Source organism: Cherax quadricarinatus, chromosome 19 (genome assembly GCF_038502225.1).
Source record: "Cherax quadricarinatus isolate ZL_2023a chromosome 19, ASM3850222v1, whole genome shotgun sequence".
Lineage (NCBI taxonomy): Eukaryota > Metazoa > Arthropoda > Malacostraca > Decapoda > Parastacidae > Cherax > Cherax quadricarinatus.
This window is the reverse complement of record NC_091310.1, coordinates 27,739,474-27,765,122: the sequence shown is the minus strand read 5'-3', so window position 1 is coordinate 27,765,122 and position 25,649 is coordinate 27,739,474. Positions and strand designations below refer to the sequence as shown.

The 25,649-nt window shown below is 42.9% G+C and overlaps 1 protein-coding gene across 8 annotated transcripts in view; it reads left to right on the top strand.

Moving 5' to 3' along the window:
- The first annotated feature begins 603 nt into the window (after positions 1-603).
- LOC128688281 (collagen alpha-1(XVIII) chain) overlaps positions 604-25,649 on the top strand; it is a 472,640-nt gene continuing 447,594 nt past the window's right edge. For 6 of the 8 annotated variants that reach the window (XM_070086587.1, XM_070086585.1, XM_070086589.1 and 3 more), the window contains exon 1: positions 604-1,225. In XM_070086587.1, coding sequence (XP_069942688.1) covers positions 1,082-1,225 — 144 coding nt within the window. In that variant the 5' untranslated portion in view covers positions 604-1,081. The remainder of the gene's footprint in view (positions 1,226-25,649) is intronic. The other 2 variants (XM_070086586.1, XM_070086588.1) reach the window with 1 other exon arrangement.

Here is a 25,649-nt window from a genome sequence, read left to right as displayed (position 1 = left end):
GTGTCATAATAATTAGATTTTCTCCGCAAAAGAAAACCAAAAATAATATATTTATATTTAGGTCTCCTTTCTGTGAGGCTGTTAATGCCAGACTTCCTGAAATATACCAGTACATACGCATTCTAGATTTTCAAAATGCATTTTTTATTGGAAAATATTTGTATATTTCCAATCACACGATTGGAAATATATATATATATATATATATATATATATATATATATATATATATATATATATATATATATATATATATATATATATATATATATATATATATATATATATTATATCGCAGGAGGGTTGAGGTATTGGCACACATGCAGTGACGTGGAGGAGTGTTCAATATGACAGTAATTTACACTCACATACCGACACGTCTCTTGGTGCTCCCCTCCAGCGGTCAGCGGAGATAGATGGTCAAACAGGTGAAGTTCTCTGCACATCTCGCATCTAATACCACAAAACGTTAGCTTCCAGTGCTCCAAGAACTATTGCTTATAACCCACAACGTTCACTAACGCGTGTGTGCCGGATGCTGTTGTATTAACGCAAGTTGGCACCCCTCAACTGCCAGACTGCGGGCAGACAGTGTTGTGATTCTGCTCTCAGTTGGCTTCTCGCGGCCTAGGGAGAAGGTCATATAACGCACCTGTCTGCTTTATCCTCCCCTCACCGGGTCCTCTGTCTACCTCACCCTACTCTTGTGCCTTCACTGCGTGTCTTCAAAAACTGTTTTATATCGTCTTCCACTAAGTTCATATGATAAATAATAAAGCAAGAATACATTATAAAGTGAAAGATTTGTAAATAGCGACTTTTCAATATTAATACACTGGACTTAACTAGTTCCAATATAATTTGATAATGCACTAATGTTGTGGCCTAAGTTCAAAGTCGTGCCTAAATTTTTAAGTCCAAACGGATCTGAAGTATATGTAAAATATATAAGACATTATAAATACTCGTTCACTTAACAAGTTGAGACACTGACACCTGAACTCTCGATCAAGACGAGTTAAAAACTACCAGTCTTAGGTGTTGTACCCTGGAGAGTTAATTATTGGTAGGAGTGTGAAGCATGTTGGTGGTGTGTGTGTCTCAACGTTTACTACTGCTGGTGCTGACGCATGTGTGGTTGTTCCTCCTCCAGGGCGCGCTCCAGGAACTCAAGATCTTCAACGACCCCGCCATGGCTAAGGTGCAGTGTGATGACTCCTTCACGGTGAGTACTCAACCTCTCAGCCTTTTCATCCTCCTGCTTCACCTTCCAAGGGAGACATTAGTTCTACATGTTCCTGGTATGAAAGGCTTCTTCTCCACTTGTCCCTTGTCACGTGAAAGACTTCATTCCCACCTGAAAAAAAAAAAATCCTCAATATATCTTTTATTCCATATTTTTACTTGATTTTTTTTATAACCTTCTTATACGTCAATTTATGTCTTTTGTATATATTTAAGGACTTTTTGTGAAAGCTAAAGTAAGGTAAGATCAATGTACATTCTTGTTTTCTAGTATTTTATTTTTGCAGATATTGTGTAATACGGAATTTATGCAATTTCGAATATCCAATTTAAAGTATTAATTTGGCTTGCACAGTACAAATGTACGATTTTTTTTAAGTAAAACGCTCTATCACACTTTTGTTTTTATCTCGGAATATAAATATTATACATTTGTTAAATGTGAGTGAGACGCCGCATGGTTACTATTCCATTCATCAACTTCTAGCATAGAGATAAGAATCTCTTATTTTACAAGCATCTTCTTTCACTAATAAATACATAATATCGTCGTGACCTGTACAGTTAACATTGATGCTGAGGCATAGGATTTCCATATTAATGTGATAACCCCGTTACTGAAGCAGGTAACATTGGTATTAATCTTATAATAACCCCTGACAGTGACCTGGGTAAGACCAGTGTTGAGAGAGATAACAACAGCAAGACACAGACTGACATGACAATGTATGTCTCTTCGGGCAGTGTGTATCTCGCAGGTGTTGATACTGGGTGAGAAGGAAGCCCGGGTCAACAGCCCACTCGCAGGGAGACAGACACACAAACAAACAGACAGACAGACACACACACACACACACACACACACACACACACACACACACACACACACACACACACACACACACACACACACACACACACACACACACACACACACAGAGGAAGACAACAGCGAGTCATGGTACGTGGTGAGGTGTCAGAGTGGGCGCCTGTGACGAGCGGGGATCCACAGGGACCGGTGCTGTTCCTTGCATATGTGAACGTCATAATAGAATGAATAGACTCCGAAGTGTTCCTGTTTGCAGATGATGTGAAGTTGATGAGAAAAATTCAGTCGGACGAGGACCAAGCAGAACTGCAAAGGAATCTGGACAGGCTGCAGGCCTGGTTCAGAAACTGGCTCCTGGAGTTCAACCCCACCAAGTGCAAAGTCATGAAGATTGGGAAGGGCAAAGAAGACCGCAGACGGAGTACAGTCTAGGGGGCCAGAGACTACAAACCTTACTCAAGGAAAAGGATCTTGGGATGAGTATAACACCGGGCACATCTCCTGTGGCGCACATCAACTAAATAATTGCTGCAGCATATGGGCGCCTAGCAAACCTAAGAACAGCATTCCGACATCTTAATAAGGAATCATTCAGGATCCTGTACACCGTGTATGTTAGGCCCATATTGGAGTATGCGGCACCAGTTTGGAACCCATACCTAGCCAAGCACATAAGGAAACTAGAGAAAGTGCAAAGGTTTGCAACATGACTACTCTCCACGTTACCGAACCCAACGGGACAGCTCCCTCTCGCTTTCTCTCTCTCTCCCCCCTCGGTGCTCCCTCCTGATAATGTTGCTACGATCCTTGAGCCACTTTGCTGCCCGCAGGTATCCTAGTGTACTACTATCTTGCCCTGTGTTATGGCTGTATACTCCTGTGCTCTACCTGGAGGGTATCGTGTGTGAGGAATGTAATGCACCTCTGTGCTGGCCTGGAATTTGGCTATGTAAACCTCGGTTGGCATGAGATACTTAATGTACTTTTTTGACTTTGCACTGATACATGTGTACTTGTATCGTTCTCTGACCACCTTCCTGGTGGTCAGAGAAGATCATGAACATTTCCCTTTGTGGGCAAGAATGTCCCTGAAAAGTAACGTTTAATGAGCGAAAGCGTCGGAAAGGTCCTTAACAATTTTGTCTGATGAATAGAAAGGTCTTGAGCTTTCCTGTATGATTATTGGAGAGGTCTTAAAGTTAAACGATCCTCTTTGGTGGTCAAACAAAAAAAAAATACTCTTACCTTCTTAAAGCTCACTTCGTAAATGGCAGTCCCTGAAACCCTTGTTGATGTGTAGACAGACCCAAGGGAGCGTTTTGGCCCTGGCGGTCGAGTGAAAAGGTAGATAGTTTTGATTCTCCAGTGGCAAGAAGTCCACTGTATGACTGCTGAGTTACCAGTTTGCTAGTGTTTACTCGCCAGTATTACTGTAGGATGGCAGATATTATCAAGACTCTTACACAGGCACAGTTTCTCTGTGTAGAGCTGCTTCACGATTAAATGAAGCTCTACCCAAAGCAAACTTGTTTCATTATATGTATATTATTACTATGGTATATATGTTGGACTGCGGGTAGCGGGAACCAACAGCCTGATCGACCCTACCAGCAACCAGGACACAGGCTGGGACCGAGTCCCGGAGGCAGTGACCCCCTGACTACATGTAACCATTGTAAAAATATTATTGATATTACTGTTAAGGGACTAGCGCTCCTTAGATGATTGATACTGTGCTGCTACTCGTGTACATGTGGGCGAGTTGTGGCTCCCACTTCCGTCAGTGTCTCTATCCGTCTCCGTCCGTCCATTCTTCCGTCTACTCTTAGTGGTTACCAGGGTGCAAGTGAAGTGTTGCCAGGAGGAAGTAAAGTGTTGCCAGGAGGAAGTAAAGTGTTGCCAGGAGGAAGTAAAGTGTTGCCAGGAGGAAGTAAAGTGTTGCCAAGAGGAAGTGGTCCACTAAGTGTTACTGGCTCAGAGTTCAGAAAACAATCGTTACTTCGTTGGTTATTTCACAGTTTCCTTCGTTTTCAGTGAAAGAAATTGAAGTTTACTTGTAACTAACTAAACATCCTGCTATCTCGACATTAGTGTTTATATATTATCCTCAAAAACAACACAAAATTGAATGACCTCTCTCACGTCCTATTTGAGCGGATGTTCCTTTTAAACATCAGGAAGAAAAACTGGCTAACCAACCCACTTGACGACCTTATCTGTCCCAGTGTTTATGATGTTGCCAATGTTTATTAATGTCTCTGGCTAGGCTGCTTCATTCACTGATGTTTATAAAACATCAACATAGTTGGCAGGAAGTAATAAAGATACCTTGAATACGTCCCTCACACCTCGGTATATTTGTCCAGTTTTAGATTGGAAAATGAGTCTCGTGTGTGTGTACACGTAACTCCAGATTCTCATGCAAGAGGGACTCCAAACCCTTTCACATGAGAGGGACTTCTGACCCTCTCGCATGAGAGGGTCAGGAATAATTTGTCAAACACGTAGAAAAAGTACATTTGCGAATCACGAGGAGATCTGAATCCTCTTTGTGTTGAATTTTTTAATTGAAAACCCCATTTGTGAGAAATGAGAGGGTCCGGAAACCCATTTGTAGTGGCTTAGTGTCCGGAAACCCCTCTCTGGTAAATGAAGGAGTCTGGAAGTATATGCAGTGTTCAGAACTCCTTTTGTGATGGATGAGGTAGCTTAGAATCCCTTTTTGTGATGGATGAGGTGGTCAAAAACCTCTTGTGTGATGGATGAGGAGGTTTAGAACTCTTTTGTGATGTCTGGTCCGTATCATTAACACCTGATATCCCACTGGTGGCACTACAGTGCTGGCACTGCACTGGTGGCACTACGCTGGTGGTACTACACTGGTAGTACAACACTGGTGGCACTACACTGGTGGCACTGCACTGGTAGAACTACATTGGTGGTACTACAGTGCTGGCACTACACTGGTGGCACTACACTGGTGGCACTACACTGGTGGTACTACACTGGTGGCACTACACTGGTGGCACTATGGTGGCACTGCACTGGTGGCACCACTGGTGGCACTACACTGGTGGCACTATGGTGGCACTATGGTGGCACTACACTGGTGGTACTACACTGGTGGTACTAGTGGCACTACACTGGTGGTACTACACTGGTGGCACTACACTGGTGGCACTACACTGGTGGCACTACACTGGTGGCACTATGGTGACACTACACTGGTGGCACTACACTGGTGGCACTACTCTGGTGGCACTACACTGGTGGCACTATGGTGGCACTATGGTGGCACTACACTGGTGGTACTACACTGGTGGTACTAGTGGCACTACACTGGTGGTACTACACTGGTGGCACTACACTGGTGGCACTACACTGGTGGTACTACACTGGTGGCACTACACTGGTGGCACTGCACTGGTGGCACTACGCTGGTGGTACTACACTGGTGGTACTACACTGGTGGCACTGCACTGGTGGCACTACACTGGTGGCACTATGGTGGCACTATGGTGGCACTACACTGGTGGTACTACACTGGTGGTACTATTGGCACTACACTGGTGGTACTACACTGGTGGCACTACACTGGTGGCACTACACTGGTGGCACTACACTGGTGGCACTACACTGGTGGCACTATGGTGGCACTACACTGGTGGCACTACACTGGTGGCACTACTCTGGTGGCACTACACTGGTGGTACTACACTGGTGGTACTAGTGGCACTACACTGGTGGTACTACACTGGTGGCACTACACTGGTGGCACTACACTGGTGGCACTACACTGGTGGCACTATGGTGGCACTACACTGGTGGTACTACACTGGTGGTACTATTGGCACTACACTGGTGGTACTACACTGGTGGCACTACACTGGTGGCACTACACTGGTGGCACTACACTGGTGGCACTATGGTGACACTACACTGGTGGCACTACACTGGTGGCACTACTCTGGTGGCACTACACTGGTGGTACTACACTGGTGGTACTAGTGGCACTACACTGGTGGTACTACACTGGTGGCACTACACTGGTGGCACTACACTGGTGGCACTATGGTGGCACTACACTGGTGGCACTACACTGGTGGCACTATGGTGGCACTACACTGGTGGCACTACACTGGTGTCTACTGCTACACTGTCCATTCTCTAAACTATGGATAACTTTTCCTAGACTGTTATCAGAGATACGAGGGCCAGCTGACCCTCGTATCAGCAACCTTCAAGAATCTTCACAAGTAATCCTTCACGATGCTGTACACTACACTCAGATTAATCCTCGAGTCTGTAACACCGGCTTGGAACCCGCTCCTCGTCACGCAAGTGAAGGAAGTTGAAAAAGCTGAGGCATGCCAGCAAACAGGTCTTGCAGCTAAGTAACATAAGGAACGAAGATAAGCTGAAGGAACTGAGTGATTGGAAGAGCTGAGGGACGGGGGAAACTTGATCGTGACGTAAAAGGTACTCAAGGGCATTAACAAGGTTGATAAGGAGAGGCTGTCATGCGAGGAGCCAAAACCAGAGAATACAAACGTAACCAAACACCGATGAGCCTCAGCGAGGTAAAAATAAAAAAAAAAGACTTTTGGGGTGTAAAAGAGGAGCGTTGCCACCAGAAAACTCACTCAGGATATATCCAGTGTTTTTTTTTTCACTTCACTTAAAACATTTTGAGAATTTCCTTAATTTTGCCTTTAAAACACAGTTTTAATTACGAGTGTGGTAATAATGGCGAGTGTGGTAATAATGACGAGTGTGGTAATAATGACGAGTGTGGTAATAATGACGAGTGTGGTAATAATGACAAGTGTGGTAATAATGACAAGTGTGGTAATAATGACGAGTGTGGTAATAATGACGAGTGTGGTAATAATGACAAGTGTGGTAATAATGACAAGTGTGGTAATAAAGACAAGTGTGGTAATAATGACGAGTGTGGTAATAATGACGAGTGTGGTAATAATGACAAGTGTGGTAATAATGACAAGTGTGGTAATAAAGACAAGTGTGGTAATAATGACAAGTGTGGTAATAATGACAAGTGTGGTAATAATGACAAGTGTGGTAATAATGACAAGTGTGGTAATAATGACAAGTGTGGTAATAATGACAAGTGTGGTAATAAAGACAAGTGTGGTAATAATGACAAGTGTGGTAATAATGACAAGTGTGGTAATAATGACAAGTGTGGTAATAATGACGAGTGTGGTAATAATGACAAGTGTGGTAATAATGACAAGTGTGGTAATAATGACGAGTGTGGTAATAATGACAAGTGTGGTAATAATGACAAGTGTGGTAATAATGACAAGTGTGGTAATAATGACGAGTGTGGTAATAATGACGAGTGTGGTAATAATGACGAGTGTGGTAATAATGACGAGTGTGGTTATAATGACGAGTGTGGTAATAATGACGAGTGTGGTAATAATGACGAGCGTGGTAATAATGACGAGTGTGATAATGACGAGTGTGGTAATAATGACAAGTGTGGTAATAATGACAAGTGTGGTAATAATGACAAGTGTGGTAATAATGACAAGTGTGGTAATAATGACAAGTGTGGTAATAATGACGAGTGTGGTAATAATGACGAGTGTGGTAATAATGACGAGTGTGGTAATAATGACGAGTGTGGTAATAATGACGAGTGTGGTAATAATGACGAGTGTGGTAATAATGACGAGTGTGGTAATAATGACGAGTGTGGTAATAATGACGAGTGTGATAATAATGACGAGTGTGGTAATAATGACGAGTGTGGTAATAATGACGAGTGTGGTAATAATGACGAGTGTGGTAATAATGACGAGCGTGGTAATAATGACGAGTGTGATAATGACGAGTGTGATAATGACGAGTGTGGTAATAATGACGAGTGTGGTAATAATGACGAGTGTGATAATAATGACGAGTGTGATAATAATGACGAGTGTGGTAATAATGACGAGTGTGATAATAATGACGAGTGTGGTAATAATGACGAGTGTGGTAATAATGACGAGTGTGGTAATAATGACGAGTGTGGTGATAATGACGAGTGTGATAATGACAAGTGTGGTAATAATGACGAGTGATAATAATGACGAGTGTGGTAATAATGACGAGTGTGATAATAATGACGAGTGTGGTAATAATGACAAGTGTGGTAATAATGACAAGTGTGGTAATAATGACAAGTGTGGTAATAATGACAAGTGTGGTAATAATGACGAGTGTGGTAATAATGACAAGTGTGGTAATAATGACAAGTGTGGTAATAATGACGAGTGTGGTAATAATGACGAGTGTGGTAATAATGACGAGTGTGGTAATAATGACAAGTGTGGTAATAATGACAAGTGTGGTAATAATGACAAGTGTGGTAATATTGACAAGTGTGGTAATATTGACAAGTGGTAATATTGACAAGTGGTAATATTGACAAGTGGTAATATTGACAAGTGGTAATATTGACAAGTGGTAATATTGACAAGTGGTAATATTGACAAGTGGTAATATTGACAAGTGGTAATATTGACAAGTGTGGTAATAATGACGAGTGTGGTAATAATGACAAGTGTGGTAATAATGACAAGTGTGGTAATAATGACAAGTGTGGTAATGACAAGTGTGGTAATAATGACGAGTGTGATAATAATGACGAGTGTGGTAATAATGACGAGTGTGGTAATAATGACGAGTGTGGTAATAATGACAAGTGTGGTAATAATGACAAGTGTGGTAATGACAAGTGTGGTAATAATGACGAATGTGGTAATGACAAGTGTGGTAATAATGACAAGTGTGATAATAATGACGAGTGTGGTAATAATGACGAGTGTGGTAATAATGACAAGTGTGGTAATGACAAGTGTGGTAATAATGACGAGTGTGGTAATAATGACGAGTGTGGTAATAATGACAAGTGTGGTAATAATGACAAGTGTGGTAATAATGACAAGTGTGGTAATGACAAGTGTGGTAATAATGACAAGTGTGGTAATAATGACAAGTGTGGTAATAATGACAAGTGTGGTAATAATGACAAGTGTGGTAATGACAAGTGTGGTAATAATGACAAGTGTGGTAATAATGACAAGTGTGGTAATGACAAGTGTGGTAATAATGACGAGTGTGATAATAATGACGAGTGTGGTAATAATGACGAGTGTGGTAATAATGACGAGTGTGGTAATAATGACAAGTGTGGTAATAATGACAAGTGTGGTAATGACAAGTGTGGTAATAATGACGAATGTGGTAATGACAAGTGTGGTAATAATGACAAGTGTGATAATAATGACGAGTGTGGTAATAATGACGAGTGTGGTAATAATGACAAGTGTGGTAATCACAAGTGTGGTACTAATGACGAGTGTGGTAATAATGACGAGTGTGGTAATAATGACAAGTGTGGTAATAATGACAAGTGTGGTAATAATGACAAGTGTGGTAATGACAAGTGTGGTAATAATGACAAGTGTGGTAATAATGACAAGTGTGGTAATAATGACAAGTGTGGTAATAATGACAAGTGTGGTAATAATGACAAGTGTGGTAATGACAAGTGTGGTAATAATGACAAGTGTGGTAATGACAAGTGTGGTAATAATGACGAGTGTGGTAATAATGACGAGTGTGGTAATAATGACAAGTGTGGTAATAATGACGAGTGTGGTAATAATGACGAGTGTGGTAATAATGACAAGTGTGGTAATGACAAGTGTGGTAATAATGACGAGTGTGGTAATAATGACGAGTGTGGTAATAATGACAAGTGTGGTAATAATGACAAGTGTGGTAATAATGACAAGTGTGGTAATAATGACAAGTGTGGTAATAATGACAAGTGTGGTAATGACGAGTGTGGTAATAATGACAAGTGTGGTAATAATGACGAGTTTGGTAATAATGACGAGTGTGGTAATAATGACGAGTGTGGTAATAATGACGAGTGTGGTAATAATGACAAGTGTGGTAATAATGACAAGTGTGGTAATAATGACGAGTGTGGTAATAATGACAAGTGTGGTAATAATGACGAGTGTGGTAATAATGACAAGTGTGGTAATAATGACGAGTGTGATAATAATGACCAGTGTGGTAATAATGACGAGTGTGGTAATAATGACGAGTGTGGTAATAATGAGCTCAGTCTCTCCTGAGTGTGTTGAGAGCCCTGTCTGTCCTGAGTGTGTTGAGAGCCCTGTCTGTCCTGAGTGTGTTAAGAGCCCTGTCTGTCCTGAGTGTGTTGAGAGCCCTGTCTGTCCTGAGTGTGCTGAGACCCCTGTCTGTCCTGAGTGTGTTGAGAGCCCTGTCTGTCCTGAGTGTGTTGAGAGCCCTGTCTGTCCTGAGTGTGTTGAGAGCCCTGTGTCTCCTGAGTGTGTTGAGAGCCCTGTCTTTCCTGAGTGTGTTGAGAGCCCTGTCTGTCCTGAGTGTGTTGAGAGCCCTGTGTCTCCTGAGTGTGTTGAGAGCCCTGTGTCTCCTGAGTGTGTTGAGAGCCCTGTCTGTCCTGAGTGTGTTGAGAGCCCTGTGTCTCCTGAGTGTGTTGAGAGCCCTGTGTCTCCTGAGTGTGTTGAGAGCCCTGTCTGTCCTGAGTGTGTTGAGAGCCCTGTCTGTCCTGAGTGTGTTGAGAGCCCTGTCTGTCCTGAGTGTTTTGAGAGCCCTGTGTCTCCTGAGTGTGTTGAGAGCCCTGTCTGTCCTGAGTGTGTTGAGAGCCCTGTCTGTCCTGAGTGTGTTGAGAGCCCTGTCTGTCCTGAGTGTGTTGAGAGCCCTGTCTGTCCTGAGTGTGTTGAGAGCCCTGTCTGTCCTGAGTGTGTTGAGAGCCCTGTCTGTCCTGAGTGTGTTGAGAGCCCTGTCTGTCCTGAGTGTGTTGAGAGCCCTGTCTGTCCTGAGTGTGTTGAGAGCCCTGTGTCTCCTGAGTGTGTTGAGAGCCCTGTCTCTCCTGAGTGTGTTGAGAGCCATGTCTCTCCTGAGTGTGTTGAGAGCCCTGTCTGTCCTGAGTGTGTTGAGAGCCCTGTCTGTCCTGAGTGTGTTGAGAGCCCTGTCTGTTCTGAGTGTATTGAGGGCCCTGTCTCCTGAGTGTGTTGAGAGCCCTGTCTGTCCTGAGTGTTGAGAGCCCTGTCTCTCCTGAGTGTGTTGAGAGCCCTGTGTCTCCTGAGTGTGTTGAGATCCCTGTCTGTCCTGAGTGTGTTGAGAGCCCTGTGTCTCCTGAGTGTGTTGAGAGCCCTGTCTGTCCTGAGTGTGTTGAGAGCCGTCTGTCCTGAGTGTGTTGAGAGCCCTGTCTGTCCTGAGTGCGTTGAGAGCCCTGTCTGTTCCGAGTGTATTGAGAGCCCTGTCTGTCCTGAGTGTGTTGAGAGCCCTGTGTCTCCTGAGTGTGTTGAGAGCCCTGTGTCTCCTGAGTGTGTTGAGAGCCCTGTGTCTCCTGAGTGTGTTGAGAGCCCTGTGTCTCCTGAGTGTGTTGAGAGCCCTTTGTCTCCTGAGTGTGTTGAGAGCCTTGTCTGTCCTGAGTGTGTTGAGAGCCCTGTGTCTCCTGAGTGTGTTGAGAACCCTGTGTGTCCTGAGTGTGTTGAGAGCCCTGTCTCTCCTGAGTGTGTTGAGAGCCCTGTCTGTCCTGAGTGTGTTGAGAGCCCTGTGTCTCCTGAGTGTGTTGAGAGCCCTGTCTGTCCTGAGTGTGTTGAGAGCCCTGTGTCTCCTGAGTGTGTTGAGAGCCCTTTGTCTCCTGAGTGTGTTGAGAGCCCTGTCTGTCCTGAGTGTGTTGAGAGCCCTGTGTCTCCTGAGTGTGTTGAGAACCCTGTGTGTCCTGAGTGTGTTGAGAGCCCTGTCTCTCCTGAGTGTGTTGAGAGCCCTGTCTGTCCTGAGTGTGTTGAGAGCCGTCTGTCCTGAGTGTGTTGAGAGCCCTGTCTGTCCTGAGTGTGCTGAGAGCCCTGTGTCTCCTGAGTGTGTTGAGAGCCCTGTGTCTCTTGAGTGTGTTGAAGGCCCTGTCTGTTCTGAGTGTATTGAGGGCCCTGTGTGTCCTGAGTGTGTTGAGAGCCCTGTCTCTCCTGAGTGTGTTGAGAGCCCTGTGTCTCTTGAGTGTGTTGAAGGCCCTGTCTGTCCTGAGTGTGTTGAGAGCCCTGTGTCTCCTGGGTGTGCTGAGAGCCCTGTCTGTCCTGAGTGTGCTGAGAGTCCTGTCTGTCCTGAGTGTGCTGAGAGTCCTGTCTGTCCTGAGTGTGCTGAGTGTCCTGTCTCTCACTAAGGATTGAGACAAACAAAACTGGGTAATAAGCTTGTGTGAGCATCTGTCAGTCGCTAACATACAATTCCCATATTGTCACTCACGTCATCACTAGTTCAAAACACAAGGCTACCCAAGTGATATTATGTCTGCCCATAGTATCAGCCATCCTGGTGTTTCGTCCCAGAAGTATGTCTGCTCACGGTACCAAGCAACCTGGTATTTTTGTCCCTAGGAATATGTCTGCCCATAGCATCAGGCAACCTGGTTTAACCAATGCTTCAAGACTGGTAAGAAAGTAACTTTAATCAGGTGTACACAAATACAGTTACATCGATTATCATACATAGCAGCATATGTGCAGAGAACCTAGGGTTAACCAAAAAAGTTGGACAGAATCTCTTATTTCCATTGGTCTCGAAGCCCCTAATACAAGTAGCATTCTTCCTCGTCATCCTCCAGACACTACTACTTAATCGGTAATGGATATTATTTCCATTCGCCCATAAAACAGTAAAATTCATGAGTGCTGGATGTTGTACTTACGATAGATAAATCTTAACCTGCCAGTCGTCTGGACAACATTAAAGTTAACAGCATCCCTGTGTTTACGCGAGAGTGTAACCTGTGTGAGATGTGTCACTGAAATTTAAAGATTCACTATAGAATGACTATAAAACTTTAAGGATAATATAAATCCTAGTGGTTGTATATATCAAGGGTGTTAACGACCTATATCAATTCTCATAACTTGACAGTGTCTCTGGTAGACAACACGTGTTCTCAATAAAAATGACATAAACAGCATATTGTGTCTTGGCCAAGAAGACACAAATGTAGTGTAATGTTCTCTTTCGTTGACAACGTTTTGCCAGCTAAAGGGTCGCATTATACTGCATTTCTCTCCTTGCCCATCGTGTTGGTATTTTACACAGTTCGCCTACATATTGTGTCTTATCAACATTTTTATATATAAATGTTAAAGGCCAAGTGTGAGTTGGGAACCTAGAATGATTATCTGAATAATGACTACGTACAGAGGGAATGAACTATTTACACTAAGTACATTTGGGACATTATTGGTTAGTGCTTTTTTACGTTATTGTGGATGAAATATTAAGATTTTTTTAATTATTAGTGAGAGGATTGTCTGTAATGGTAGGCTGGGCATCTGATGTCTCTAGTTGTCTTGATGTGTAGCTAATGGGTGGTAGTGATGTAAAGCTGATATCTGCGAGATTATAACGTGTATGACGTTAGTTTGGTGACGTGAGAAAGCATGTGACAACGAGAGGTTTACTGTGTGTGTGTGTGTGTGTGTGTGTGTGTGTGTGTGTGTGTGTGTACTCACCTAATTGTACTCACCTAATTGTGGTTGCAGGGGTCGATACTCAGCTCCTGGCCCCGCCTCTTCACTGATCGCTACTGGGTCCTCTCTCTGCTTCCTGAGCTTTGTCATACCTCTTCTTAAAACTATGTATGGTTCCTGCCTCCACTACTTCACTTGCTAGGCTATTCCACTTGCTGACAACTCTCTGACTGAAGAAATACTTCCTAACGTCCCTGTGACTCGTCTGAGCCTTCAGCTTCCAGTTGTGACCCCTTGTCCCTGTGTCCCCTCTCTGGAACATCCTATCTCTGTCCACCTTGTCTATTCCCTGCAGTATCTTGTATATCGTTATCATGTCTCCCCTGACCCTTCTGTCCTCCAGTGTCGTCAGTCCGATTTCCCTTAACCTTTCCTCGTACGACATTCCCTTGAGCTCTGGGACTAGCCTTGTTGCAAACCTTTGTACTTTCTCTAACTTCTTGACGTGCTTGACCAGGTGTGGGTTCCAGACTGGTGCTGCATACTCTAGTATGGGCCTAACATGTGTGGGTGTGTGTGTGTGTGTGTGGGTGTGTGTGTGTGTGTGTGTGTGGGGGGGGTGTATGTATGTGTGTGTGTGTGTGTGTGTGTGTGGGTGTGTGGGAGGGTGTGTGTACTCGCCTAGTTGAGGTTGCAGGGGTCGAGTCCTAGCTCTTGGGCCCGCCTCTTCACTGGTCTCTACTAGGTCACTCTCCCTGAACCGTGAGCTTTATCATACCTCTGCTTAAATACTATGTATGGATCCTGCCTCCACTACATCGCTTCCCAAACTATTCCACTTCCTGACTACTCTGTGTGTGTGTGTGTGTGTGTGTGTGTGTGTGTGTGTGTGTGTGTGTGTGTGTGTGTGTGTGTGTGTGTGTGTGTGTGTGTGTGTGTTTGCGTTCGCGCGTGTGGGTGGGTGTAGGTGTGTGCGCGCGCGTGGGTGTAGGTGTGTATGTGTGTGTACTCATCTAATTGTGGTTGCAGGAGCGATCCATAGCTCCTGGCCCCGCCTCTTCACTGGCCCCTACTAGGTCCACTCCCTGCTCCATGAGCTTTATCATACCTTTTCTTAAAGCTATGTATGGATCCTGCCTCCATTACATCACTCTCCAGACTATTCCACTTCATGACAACTCTGTGGCTAAAAAAAATACTTCCTCATATCCCTGTGACTCTTCCGAGTCTTTAACTTCCAATTGTGACACCTTGTTGCTGTGTCCCATCTCTGACACAACCTGTCTCTATCCACCTTGTCAATTCCTCTCAGTATTTTATATGTTGTTATTATGTCCCCCATATCTCTCCTGTCCTTGAATGTCGTTAGGTCGATTTCCCTTAACCTCTCCTCTGGGACTAGTCTTGTTGCAAACCTTTGCACTTTCTCTAATTTCTTGATGTGCTTGACCAGGTGTGGGTCCCAAACTAGTGTTTCATACTCTAATATGGGTCTGACGTACAAGGTGTAAAGTGTTTTGAACGATTCCTTATTGATATGTCAGAACGCTATTCTTAAGTTTGCCAGGCGCCCATATGCTGCAGCAATTATTCGGTTGATGTGTGCCTCAGGAGATGTACTCGGTGTTATACCCACCCCTGTACTCTGCGGTCTTTTATGCCCTTGCCCTATCTTCATGACTTTGCATTTGATGGGGGTTAAACTCCAGGAGCCAGTTGCGGAACCAGGCTTCCAGCCTGTCCAGATCCCTTTGTAGTCCTGTGTGTGTGTGGTGAGGGGGGGGGTAGGTAGGTGGGTGTATGTATGTATTGGTTTGTGTGTGTCTGTGTGGGTGGTTGGTTGGGTGGGTGTGGGTGTATGTGTGTGGATGTGTGGGGGGAAGGGGGGTATATATTTGTGTGTGAGTGGGTGGGTGTGTGGGTATATGGGAAGGACAGATAAAGGACTTCAAGTCCACTTTGAGGCTATCTGCAGAGAGAGAGAGAGAGAGAGAGAGAGAGAGAGAGAGAGAGAGAGAGAGAGAGAGAGAGAGAGAGAGAGAGAGAGAGAGAGAGAGAGAGAGAGAGAGAGAGAGAGAATTAAAATTAAGGAATAAATTAATACATTCAGAGAAAGTAAGATGAATTTTGATTTTCAAGGCAATACTGCCCCTTCCAGTACTCACTAAGTATCAGTCGTGTAAATTCTCGTACAACAGCATTTGAACCAACAATGATTCACAATTAGACGTTAACAATGCTAACAGGAATACATTTAGGGGATTTATTTACAAATTATTTTTCACGTATACTAAATTTGAAATATTTGTTCAGAATATCTTGTATTGAAGAGAAGACCAAAACAAGACAAATTAATTTTAGATAAAATGCAAAGCCATGAAAAAGACAAAATAAAAATGCAAAGTCGGTTAAAAAAAAATAAACGAAAAAGAAAATAATGAAGGAATTTATGAAGGTTGAGGGACTGATCACCCCAGATTACCTCTCAGTCTTCTTCGTCAACAGAGATACTCCAGGTATTGCACAAGTTTTAATCAACAAACATATGAATGAAAAACAAGTGCAACACATGATAAAACTTCTCCACAATAAAAGTACTCAGGTGTTGCACATAGTATTGTTCATATATTTGTTAGTTTTGTATACCATTAATACAATATAATTAATCATCAAACCCAGATGGGCAGTGAATTTTATAAGAGAATAATAAGCAGGACGTTAGATGGTGATCTTCTTGAGAAATTTTCGAAATTATTCGTAAGTGACGATGGTGACGTGAATCATCTGAGATGTTTCAGGTCAGACGAGGAAGATGGTGGAATGTTGATGCTTCTACATCAATGATCATTGTCTTCTACATCAATGATCACTGTCTTCTACATCAATGATCATTGTCTTCTACATCAATGATCATTGTCTTCTACATCAGTGATCATTGTCTTCTACATCAATGATCATTGTCTTCTACATCAATGATCACTGTCTTCTACATCAATGATCATTGTCTTCTACATCAATGATCATTGTCTTCTACATCAATGATCATTGTCTTCTACATCAATGATCATTGTCTTCTACATCAATGATCATTGTCTTCTACATCAATGATCATTGTCTTCTACATCAATGATCATTGTCTTCTACATCAATGATCATTGTCTTCTACATCAATGATCATTGTCTTCTACATCAGTGATCATTGTCTTCTACATCAATGATCATTGTCTTCTACATCAATGATCATTGTCTTCTACATCAATGATCATTGTCTTCTACATCAGTGATCATTGTCTTCTACATCAATGATCATTGTCTTCTACATCAATGATCATTGTCTTCTACATCAATGATCATTGTCTTCTACATCAATGATCATTGTCTTCTACATCAATGATCATTGTCTTCTACATCAATGATCATTGTCTTCTACATCATTGATCATTGTCTTCTACATCAATGATCATTGTCTTCTACATCAATGATCATTGTCTTCTACATCAATGATCATTGTCTTCTACATCAATGATCATTGTCTTCTACATCAATGATCATTGTCTTCTACATCAGTGATCATTGTCTTCTACATCAATGATCATTGTCTTCTACATCAATGATCATTGTCTTCTACATCAATGATCATTGTCTTCTACATCAATGATCATTGTCTTCTACATCAATGATCATTGTCTTCTACATCAGTGATCATTGTCTTCTACATCAGTGATCATTGTCTTCTACATCAATGATCACTGTCTTCTACATCAATGATCACTGTCTTCTACATCAATGATCATTGTCTTCTACATCAATGATCATTGTCTTCTACATCAATGATCATTGTCTTCTACATCAATGATCATTGTCTTCTACATCAATGATCATTGTCTTCTACATCAATGATCACTGTCTTCTACATCAATGATCACTGTCTTCTACATCAATGATCACTGTCTTCTACATCAATGATCATTGTCTTCTACATCAATGATCATTGTCTTCTACATCAATGATCATTGTCTTCTACATCAATGATCATTGTCTTCTACATCAATGATCATTGTCTTCTACATCAATGATCACTGTCTTCTACATCAATGATCATTGTCTTCTACATCAATGATCATTGTCTTCTACATCAATGATCACTGTCTTCTACATCAATGATCATTGTCTTCTACATCAATGATCATTGTCTTCTACATCAATGATCACTGTCTTCTACATCAATGATCATTGTCTTCTACATCAATGATCACTGTCTTCTACATCAATGATCATTGTCTTCTACATCAATGATCATTGTCTTCTACATCAATGATCACTGTCTTCTACATCAATGATCATTGTCTTCTACATCAATGATCATTGTCTTCTACATCAATGATCACTGTCTTCTACATCAATGATCATTGTCTTCTACATCAATGATCATTGTCTTCTACATCAATGATCATTGTCTTCTACATCAATGATCATTGTCTTCTACATCAATGATCATTGTCTTCTACATCAATGATCATTGTCTTCTACATCAATGATCATTGTCTTCTACATCAATGATCATTGTCTTCTACATCAATGATCATTGTCTTCTACATCAATGATCATTGTCTTCTACATCAATGATCATTGTCTTCTCTGAAACAAAACACAATATTAGCGGAGACTTAATATCACAAGTCAGGAGATGAGTAAGCTTGATCTTTTATTCGGTAATCACGTCTCGGTCTCTGATCAATTAAGGTGTTGCAGCAAGAGTGTTGGAGCCTCACCTTAGTAGAGGACGTCATTCAAACCCTCATGTTGACCATCCTCACGCCAGAACTGAGTGTATTAAAGCTCTTTCACACTGTTGGAAATCTATCGATGGAGATCATATGTTCCGGTGCAGAGGAGTTGATCCCCGGACCTCGGTCATGACAGCCGCGACTTGTCCAGTCTCCTTTCCAAGCTACCCAAGTTTTTAGACTCTACAACCCAACTCGGTACATCATCAGATGCAGCATTCTTCACCTGACCTCAGCCGGACTATAAATACTCGCGTTCCTTCCACCCCAGGTAGTTCTGTTTGTGACTTGAAAAAGCCCACTGTGTGGGCGAAACGTAGTCAATAAAGGATCACATTATACTGCATTTGTGTTTATATTGCCAAGCTAAGTAACTTGATGAAAATGCTGATCGTGTGTTACTGCGTCAGCGTAAGAACTTTGTGGGATACATTGGCATGACACACCAGCAGTACACACAAATGATTATAATAATAATAACTATAAATTTTAAAGGAGTTGACTGGTAAGCTAGCGGAAGGCCTCGGTCAGATGACCAAAAGCTCCAGCTGCGGGTCATCGTTTAACTAAGACCCGCGTCAGGAAACGCTTGTCCTGTTTCCTTTCAAACCTTACTTAACTAACTTAACACCTACACTAATACTATGAAAGCTTAACAGCTAACAGTGAAAATTTTATCGACAATGTTACTGGCTTGGTCAGTGTTGCTCAGTTGTCCCGCATCACAAGTATTAAAAGAACATACACAAGAGGCTGCAAATATTTACACTCGGCGGAACTCGCGTCAGTGGAGTTGGCAACAGCTGTAGATCAGTGACACTGCCAAGTGATGTCATTGTAGAGGATCCATCAAATAACCTTAAAATAGGGAAAGGCTAGTTGAGTTGGACCTGCCTCGCGTGGGCTGGTAGGACCTGCCTCGCGTGGGCTGGTAGGACTTGCCTCGCGTCGGCTTGTAGACCTACTGTAAGAGGTGTTGTGCTCTTATGTGCTTATGAGTCGACTTATTCTTGAGTTAGGAGCGACCATTAGCTTGATTTTTTACAAGTCGGTGGGATTATGTTAATGCTCGGAGAAACTAATTATTGTTGAATTGCACTAATACTATCCTCGGTAAAATTCCTGGAAGGGCTATATAGAGGGTTCTGGCCAGCTCCTGGACCTGTGGACCCAAAGGCCCGTGGGTAATAGTGATCAGGGCCAAGGTGGCCTGCTGGCCAGCCCCTGGGCCTGTGGACTGTGTAGGGGGCCTAGACGGCCTGCTGGCCAGCCCAGGGCCAGTCTGTGAGCCGCTTCCCTCCTCCTTTAGCCCATAATTAATCGCCACCAAACAAGATAAAAAATGGCGCTGACAAGTTCCGTGTGAAGGGCGTAATGGTGTCGGAACTCCTTTAATTAGTCGCCTGTCGGGTCAGGAATCTCTTCAAAGGGGATCCGAATCCACACCTCGGCCGTGGGTGGAGTCGCATTGTTACAAGTTCAACATCCTATTATCATCGAGGGATGTTCTCGTGGCCTTGTGTCTCGAGTGAGGCCGCACCTGCGAACACCGGCGAGATCTTAAGGGGCTTACAAGCCTCGTTGTATCACAGCCAAGAATATCTTAAGTGGGACGTCGCCATGTATTACCGTGATCTCTTCAGATGTATCCTCGACTAAGTCCATTTGTGTTGATGCTGTTTACGTTTCCCCTTTTACAGCTGGGAGGAAGAGAGAATCTGAGGTGGTGTCAGTCACTGTATGAATCTGGGACAGTTTGTAAGTTGGGTTTGAGAAGGAATTGTCTAGTATGGGCCAGTAGGCCTACTGCAGTGTTCCTCCTTTCTTATGTTCTTATGAATCTGGAACGGTGTCGCTGATGAACCAGTCAGTGTCAATCATTAACCTGGAGCTGTATCGCTCGCAGCAGTTTAGCGGGATAGTTTCTGTTGCACAGACCAGGAAGTTCGGTCTGAGGTCGTACCGCGGGACTGATGACCTCAAAGATCCCAGTGCCAATCGCATTACGAATCGGCTGAAATTACAATAATATTTCTAAAGTTTAACTCAATATGATTTTCGGGGGATCACTGCCTCTCTCAGCCCAGTCCTGCACCAGGCCACCTGATTGTTTGGATAAATCAACCAGGGTGTCGGTGCTAGCCGTAGGCAGTCCATTTACGTTAAATTGAGTAATTTTTGCTTTATTCCCGAACAATATGTTAATAAACTTCTCAATATTGAGAATAAGTTCGTTGGTCGTCACCCAGGTAAAAATCTTGACGAGTTACTCGTTGACTGTCGTTAAGGACAACACGATCTGGATTTAATAAAACAGCATGGCTGATCACACACTAACTTCTGGAACGTATGGAAAAAACATCTTCTAGAGAGCCAGGAGTCTGGTGGAAATTTCCCCAGTATATGAAAGCAAGATGTTGAAATATCTTAAACTCTTTTGGTAATTAACTGTTATACTCGTTTGTACTCGCCTAGTTGAGGTTGCAGGGGTCGATTCCAAGCTCCTGGTCCCGCCTCTTCACTGGTCGCTACTAGGTCACTCTCCCTGAACCTTGAGCTTTATCATGTGTGTGTGTGTGTGTGTGTGTGTGTGTGTGTGTGTGTGTGTGTGTGTGTGAAATGATGGGCAAGAAGAGATGGGAGACTATTTTTATTAAAATTGGATACATCAACAATATGCTGCTACCTCATTTTGCATGACAGTTACCTAGTGCTAGCAGCACCTGGCTGTTACTCTATCAAATTTTATCAGAAGGAACGAATTTCATTCAGTGTTGAAATCTGCCAGTCTGACCTGGGAGACGACGGCAGGACAATAACCATTTCGTCAAATAATCCATTGAAGGTTCATTAGCTTGTTTAGCTTAAATTTCTTTGTTCCAATAGAGCTGGAGTTACTATCACTTGAGAAAGAAAGGGAGATAAGGATGAGGGAGTGAGGGAGAAAAGAAACGGGGACCGGGGCGCCAATCGATTATCACCGGAACCACTGAAAGGAAGATAGGTAGTGAAGCTGGGGTAAGAAAACAAGTGCGGGGGGTAAATTAAGAGAGATACAACAACAGTTTGCGACTAACAAAGACGCCGAACTAAATGACCAGCCTAACAATGCTGTGCTTCATCAAACTAAAACTATCAGCGAAGGAGCAAGTGCAGAGGTATAAAAAAAAATCTCGTGAGTAGTGACAGGGATGCGAGGAATCCAATAAAATATTCTTGAAAGTAGTTGAGGGTAACAGGAACAGCTGACATAACTGGAAGAGGAAGCAAGACCTCATAGAATACAAGAGCAAATAATGGCAACATGAGGAAATAAATAGATAATGGAAATGTTTTTGGGAAAGGTAGTGCAGTTAGACAAGATCTCGTGGATGAAGCGCAGTTCTGACACCCTAAGTCAACCAGCACTACCACGCTGGAGTGGCACTTGTAAACACATTAATAAAATCACTCTTTGATTAGAGACAAAAGAATGAACTTATTAAACAGGTGGGCCGTGAATTTGGTACAGAAGAAAGCCCGTAGAGCGTGGCAGGAGGAGTTTGCTGTTATAGGTAGTGGGGAAGAGACGACTGTGGAATCTAATACCATATAGAAGTCCAGTTTAAGTACCATAAAAACAAAGGTATTTAGGACGGATCACATTGGTCAAAAGGCGGGACCCAGGAGCTAGTGTTCGATCCCCATAAAAACAAGCGAGTACAGCCCCTGCAGAGGATCACCTTACATGTGCATGCTTGATCACTAGCCTCACCACCCAGGGTAATTGATCTATCTCCACTGTCTGTGTTCTTGATCCTCTGTCACGGCATCTAAGAGTCTGGTTTTCAAAGATTTTTATTTTTTATTTTCTTTGGAGAGAGAGAGAGAGAGAGAGAGAGAGAGAGAGAGAGAGAGAGAGAGAGAGAGAGAGAGAGAGAGAGAGAGAGAGAGAGAGAGAGAGAGAGAGAGAGAGAGAGCGCGAGCGCGAGCGCGAGAGCGCGCGCCAGCGAGCCAGCCAGCCCAGCTGCTGTTGTTGAACGTCGACTTTTAACATGCAAGGTACTAACACTGAGCAGTCTTCCACTGCACTGTAATACACCGCACAGCTGCTATCATAAAAGATATCAGATAAACCTGCTCATCTGGATAACCTCTCCGAAACTTGAACGTGTTCTAGTATCTTAAAATAACAAAGTGTAATGAACATTTGTAACTGTGAGGTGCAAACACCACCCATGGGGACAGAAACAAGAGAAATAGATTGTCGTGCAGGTCAATCCTGCCTCTAGCACCTACTGGACCATTATTACATGGTCCTGGATGGTCGCTCCTGCCTCTCGCACTTACTGGACCATTATTACATGGTCCTGGATGGTCGCTCCTGCCTCTCGCACTTACTGGACCATTATTACATGGTCCTGGATGGCCGCTCCTGCCTCTCGCACCTACTGGACCACTATGATGACAAGTGTGATCATCGTGTAATTGTGCATAAAATGCTTGCTATAGGAACAACTGGAAAAGTGGGCGGTATGGGCCAGAGTCAACATGCTACCTCACCTTTGAGAGAACTTTTCCCTTAACCTCTCTGTTGCAGATCTTGCAACATTGCATAGCTCCTGATGTAGTACGAAAACACGTGAAAGATCTTGAGCTGAAGATTTCCATTTCCCGTGGATTATTTGCGTATGTGGATGTATATTTTACACAGCTTCATCCGGTGCATAATCCAGGTTATACTTAAAGCAGCAGCGACACTGAAGCATAAGTTGACGTTGATCGCAATTCATCCCACCGATGTATTGTGGCTTCAACATCAGTAAAATAATATATAGGTAAGAGTAAGGTTGATTATTCAAACATTTTATTTCCAAAACAACAGCAGCACCTACCGTCCCGCTGCCGCTTCCGCCGCCGCTACCGCCGCCGCTTCCGCCGCCGCTGCCGCCGCCGCTGCCGCCGCTGCCGCCGCTGCCGCCGCTGCCGCCGCTGCCGCCGCTGCCGCCGCTGCCGCCGCTGCCGCCGCTGCCGCCGCCTGTGAAATTTAGGACTCGCCTGCCATGGGTTCAAGCCCCACCCGTTTTGTGATTTAACTGGTAGTTTGTTAAAAATGTGTAAGATTTGCGCGGTTAGATAATGCTAATACATAAAGGTAGTGAGTCTTGTAGACACGTATATTTTAATTTTAAGATACCGATACCTGTATACTGAACTAGCCAAGGATAGAGATGACACTGGTATTGACGTGTCAGTTATCCGGACTGTAATGTACTCTCAGGATGATTGCTGATGATTAATAAACTCGCTTTTTAGGATAAAATCTGAGTAACTCCATCCCTCTCTTCCTTCCGCCCTCCCTCCATCCCCCTCTTCCTCCCTTCCGCCCTCCCTCCATCCCTCTCTTCCTCCCTTCCGCCCTCCCTCCATCCCTCCTCTGTCCTGAGCGATGTCACACAAAAACTAGTGTCAACAGTGTGTGTCACTAATACTGTGTATCGTGTATCGTACCGCTGATACTCTCTCACTCTTTAATTGTTCCAACATTAATCCATATATATATATATATATATATATATATATATATATATATATATATATATATATATATATATATATATATATATATATATATATATATAATGTTTAGCTTTGTTGCCTACCCGTTGATTATCTAGTCAAATTTTGTGTCGATAAGTTTAGAATCATATAAATGGTGGCACAAGCACCGTCACCGTTTACACAATCCTTAGCGCCATGTAAACCACTGTTTACACAAGCGTCACCATCGTTTACCTAAACATCACTATATACACCACTGTTTACAGAAGCACCACTTTTTTTTACGTGGACACCACCGTTGTTTACACGGGCACCACCGTTGTTTACACGGACACCACCGTTTACACGGGCACCACCGTTGTTTACAGGGATACCACCGTTGTTTACACGGATACCACCGTTGTTTACACGGGCACCACCGTTGTTTACAGGGATACCACCGTTGTTTACACGGATACCACCGTTGTTTACACGGACACCACCGTTGTTTACACGGTCACCACCGTTGTTTACAGGGATACCACCGTTGTTTACACGGATACCACCGTTGTTTACACGGATACCACCGTTTATGTGAGTATGACCAATAAAGATCTTACAACTGTGCCACATTATACATAATTATCATCATTATTATTATTACTATCGTAATTATTAAGAAAATGCTAAAACTGTTTGAGTCACATAGCTGCCTATATTATACAAACTCCAGTTTAGTAAGACTGTGTGTATGTCAGTTCACCAGGAATCCAGCGCTTCCTCTTAACACAAAATAACTGACAGGAATCCTCGCCAGCTATCTTACATTTGCCCTGTGTATGTATGTATGTATATATATATATATATATATATATATATATATATATATATATATATATATATATATATATATATATATATATATATGCCAGAAGCATGCTTACACTACAGTTATAGAACCGCCACATTAACACTCCTCCTTCAGAGTGTAGACACTGTACTTCCCATCTCCAGGAATCATTTCCGGCCTGCCGGTTTCCCTGAATCCCTTCATTAATGTCACCTTGCTCACACTCCAAATAACACGTCAAGTCCTAAAAACTGGGGACTCTCATCAACTGAGAAGAGAATAAACGTACTCCAAGGAAAAAATTCTTGAGTGATGGCAAGATGGATTTATTTTTGATGTGACTTGCTTATCCAAAAGAACACCATGATACAGTTTTTGAATCCATTATTTGCCGCAACCTTTCCAAAGCAGACCCCGGGTTGGGTGGGAATGTATAACACAGTCATCAGATCCATCATCTGTATCTGACAACACATCGGCGGAGAGAGACCAACGTAACATTCTCTCGTATCGTTTTATGACGTTTTATTGACACGTGCGTGCTGACTGAGATAATCTTATTGAAGTCTCTCTCGCTTGTAAGCTAGAAATTATAAAATATTTGAATTATTAATGTAGAAGAGAGTTATGAAAAATGTCCGAAGACTGGTTACCATCGTAAGTTCATTAACTCAGCGGGAGTAAAGTTGGTCATGGGATTAACACGATGATGAGCCTCAACTTGTTCTTGTGTATAACGATCCATACAAGTTTAGCACTATATAATAATAATAATAATAATAATAATAATAATGTAGTTTTGTTGAAGGTAGCCTCGTGCCACTGAGGGTATCCAAGTTACTTGGCCAGGTAATGGGAGTTATTTAGGTAAATCATCTTTCACCTACTGTCCC